Source organism: Dendroctonus ponderosae, unplaced genomic scaffold, assembly GCF_020466585.1.
Source record: "Dendroctonus ponderosae isolate FM_Combo_2020 unplaced genomic scaffold, Dpon_F_20191213v2 Dpon_F_20191213_6, whole genome shotgun sequence".
NCBI classification, from domain to species: domain Eukaryota; kingdom Metazoa; phylum Arthropoda; class Insecta; order Coleoptera; family Curculionidae; genus Dendroctonus; species Dendroctonus ponderosae.
The window spans coordinates 3,405,312-3,409,129 of record NW_026018814.1 but is presented as its reverse complement, the minus strand read 5'-3'; the positions used below and the strand labels follow the sequence as shown (position 1 = coordinate 3,409,129).

General features: G+C 40.6%; 1 protein-coding gene across 1 annotated transcript in view; it reads right to left on the bottom strand.

The window, feature by feature from the left end:
* Positions 1 to 1,753, bottom strand: part of LOC109536433 (multiple C2 and transmembrane domain-containing protein) — a gene marked incomplete at its 5' end in the record, with an annotated part of 7,008 nt that extends 5,255 nt beyond the window's left edge. The window contains 6 exon segments of the mRNA XM_019902650.2: positions 490 to 645; positions 697 to 848; positions 904 to 1,068; positions 1,129 to 1,298; positions 1,475 to 1,592; positions 1,647 to 1,753. Coding sequence (XP_019758209.2) covers positions 490 to 645; positions 697 to 848; positions 904 to 1,068; positions 1,129 to 1,298; positions 1,475 to 1,592; positions 1,647 to 1,753 — 868 coding nt within the window.
* Between the last annotated feature and the right edge of the window lie 2,065 nt (positions 1,754 to 3,818).

Sequence of the window (3,818 nt, the reverse complement as noted above, 5' to 3'; positions counted from 1 at the left end):
ACACTCTGTACATTACAAAATTATTTTTAAAATATGCACCCGATAGGCGTCTGTGGATTCATCAAATAATACTTTGCAAAAAACAAACGGGCTAGTTACAACTTAGTAACAAACTTAGTAACCGAATACGATAAAATAAAAAAAGACATGAACATTTTATTAGATGGAATGTTATTTTCAAGATAAAGCCAAAAACAAACGGGCTAGCCGCAAACGTCCGTGCCGTATAGCGTAAATAACCCTGTATAGAAGAGTTGCATGCGGAAATTCTTAGGGTAAACAATCGTGCGAAATTGGAGCGGTTTATTGACAAAATACTTGTATTAGAGAACACGTTGACTGAAGTATCGAAACAGCAAAATTGAATGAAACCCTTAATGATCAAAAAGAGTACGGCTTTAGCGGCGATTTATTGAAACTGGTGAGATCCTCCCTAAAATCCCGAAAACCCCTCCACCTTCAGCAATTAATACGCCGTAAAAAACTCACCTCCCGATATAATCATCCCTAGTCCTATCCTTGTCCCACACGGTGATTTCCAGCTGTTGATCTCCATCATCGTACAGATGAAGATCCAGCTGCTCCAGCCATCGCGGATTCAGCGATCGCCAAATAATCCGGCTCTTATACTTCTCATTGCCTAATCTAAAAAAGCGCAACTAAGCAGGAAAGTGCGAAACTATTAAATCGACTTACCTAAACTTGACGTAAGGATCTGAAGTTCCGGTTTCCGGATCGCAGGCCAGCAGGTTTTTGCCCTCGATGAGAACAATCGTCACCACCGAGCTCCAGATTTGCGATTTCAGTCGCTTATTCACGTCTTGAATGCGACTGTTTTTCTGGAAATACTAGAAGCAAATTACGTCTTCGATGCCATTCCTGCTGCAAACCACCACCACTCACTTGCTCTTTGTCCTCTTGAGTTTTCGGATAGAGTGTGGCGGTAATGTAGATCTCGCCAAGGCAAATCTCCGGACGGGACGGATCTTGTAAAGCGAGTGTTAAGTCGTTGTTGCGGCCTATATCTAAAGTGCTCAAGTCCAGAGTGGCGGATCCCATAAAATCATCCTAAAAAGGCCGATTCCAACAGCAATCAAACTAGTTTTCACTGGGAATTTTCGCAAATACCTGCAAGCCCCAGTCGTAGTCAAACACCTTAATGGAAATTGGAAGAAACGGGTCTTCGATGGGCACAGTAAAACTTTCGTCCCAGACCGGATTCAGGTCCCTGTATATCGTGCGCGATTTATAAATTAGCCGCCCGCCGACTTTGAATTTTACATAAGGGTCACTCAAACCTAAAAACCCAAACTGCATTAGAGAAACTCAATTATAAACCGTGGTGCTATCAGTCTGCGTCCCCTTTTAGCCCGCGTGATTACAAAGAAAACGAGCTGGTTTCCATGGAAACACTTCGCATTTGTGACGCTACACCGCTTGGGCCCGGACGGTTTGCACCATTTCAATGTCCTACCATTTTTATCCATCGCTACCAGCCCGTGTCCTCTGCGAAGGTAAATCCTGAGTTGGAAAAACGAGTGTTGGCGAAGGGCATGTTCTCTGCGCCTGCTGATTTCATCGCTCGAAGTCAGCTAAAGTAGTTGCATTATTGGCTTGGAAAAGCGCAATAAAGTGTTTATACTGACCGGCAACAGGTCCAGTCCTGCCAGAACCCCTGGAGTGGGCGCTCGAGGTTTTGGCGATCCCCCTGGGGAGCTTGTGGTGTCCCCGCAAGTTCTACTGAGAGGAGAATCTACTGAAACAACACGCATGAAATTAACGGGAAAAAGGGGCATCAACCGAATTAGTGGACCCAATCCGGGGGAAGACGAGGGAAATGAGTCGATTTGCATGCCACGAAGTTGTTAAGTTGGCAAGGGAATTGCAAAGTTCTGCAACCTCGTTTGCATGCTGGCAAGTTCGCTTCTATTTACCAGCTTGTTGCTTTGAACGTCGAAACAAACGTATTTGCCTGATTAAATTAGACCTTCCTTTCATAAGAATGTTTTAGTCAATTACATTTCAGAAACGCGTTCACAATGGATGGATTATTAGCATAAATATAATAAAAAGGATTAGATAATGAGGCCTGGAAGGACAGGACAGTTTCGTGCCCTCACCAGTCATCGCCAGAATGTTCCCGGAAAACTGGGTGTTGCAAGGTCGATTTTCCAACACACCTTTGCGTAATTTAATGACGACACTCCGCAAAACAAACACGCCATGTTGCAATTGGCATGACACATACACTCCTCAATTAACTTATATATTTTCTTAATGAGCTGGCTTGATGCGTTCTAAATAAGTTCAGGAACACAACAAATTAAGTCGAAATCGCCAATGGTTCGCTTATTAATCGCTTTGGAAGAAATCCATCTTTTCTGTGAGCAAAAGAGTAAACGCTATTATTCTTAAAAATTTCATTTGTAAGACTTTTAGTTAATTCCTCAAGCTGGTAACTGTGACAGTTTCGTCCGCATGCATATTTTTGAAAACGTTTAACGAATTTTCAAGTCTTACTCAAAGTCGCTTTTCTGCAGCAGCCCATTTTACAAGCTCTAGTTCAATAATTAATTTCTCGGAAACTGTTTAATTTTGAACGTTGATTCTTGTACTCTTTTATAGGGAAAGGAGGTCGCTATTATTGTTGAAAGTTTCATTTGTATTGCTTTTTTGTGAAATTTTGAAAACATTTTCAAGTGTCTGACTTAAATTCGTTTTTCTGCTTCGACCATTTTACCCGATTCGGTTCAGTAATGAATTCCGCGGGAACCAATTCTCTTATGTCTCTACTTCTTATGTGATTTTATAGAGGAAACTCACTTCTATTGTAGACGCCAGTTTCTTAGTAATTTTTGACAAATTCAAAAGATATTGCTCAAACACACTTGATATCGTTTTGAAAACCCACTTTTTAGCCAGCGCATTTCATAGAGAATGACTTTTTTCGATTAAACATTTCCTTCTGGAAAAATTTTAATGTGAAAACCGCTCAAAATTCTCAGTGTTTGAGATCCTGCCGGCTACATTTTCCGGTCTAAAATTTTGCCCAAGACATTCCATATGCCACAAGAAGAACATTTATTTAAAAAAAACTGCAAAAAAGAGTAAATTTGGCAAATTCTCATTTTAGGCAAAATTCTAACTTAAAAAAAATGGAGCAAAAATTTCAACCATCCAGAGCTCGTGAAAGTTTAAAAGAGCGTAGCCAAGAAACGGTTGAAACTCTCAGTTATATGTAACTGTGTTTCTGACTAGCAGCTTGGCGAGAAATTGTTAACCTATGAAAACCGCCAAGCAAAACAAGAAAATCACAAAAAGTCTCTGTTAGTAATGCGCAATAAAACAGTTTCCTAATGAGATTAAATCGTCCTTAACTGCTCTTCCGACTCGTTAACTCTACTCTAATACCCTTTTCAGAGCGAGCTGACTTCGCTGACTCTAATCAGCTTTAAAATGCTAATCGACTGCCCAAAGTGTCCCTTTTGAGGGACAAACACCATTTAATCAATATTGAAACTGCCAAAATTGGGTTCAGAACAATTTTACCCGCAAACCTCAACTTCTTACCATGCTTTTTGCCCTTCGCGACACTGTTATTATTCAAACACTTGCTGTTGTTGTTGTTGTTGTTGTGGTGAAACGAGTAAACCACTGAATGCGACATTTTTTCGCTCTCATTTAAATATTAGAGTCTCACAAGAAGAAATGTTTCCGCATTGTGAGCGCAAGCAATCGCAACTAAACCCTCAACCGCCTTGACGACTCAAACTTTTAATTGAACTTTGCCAAAAAACATTAACGAACATGCAAACACT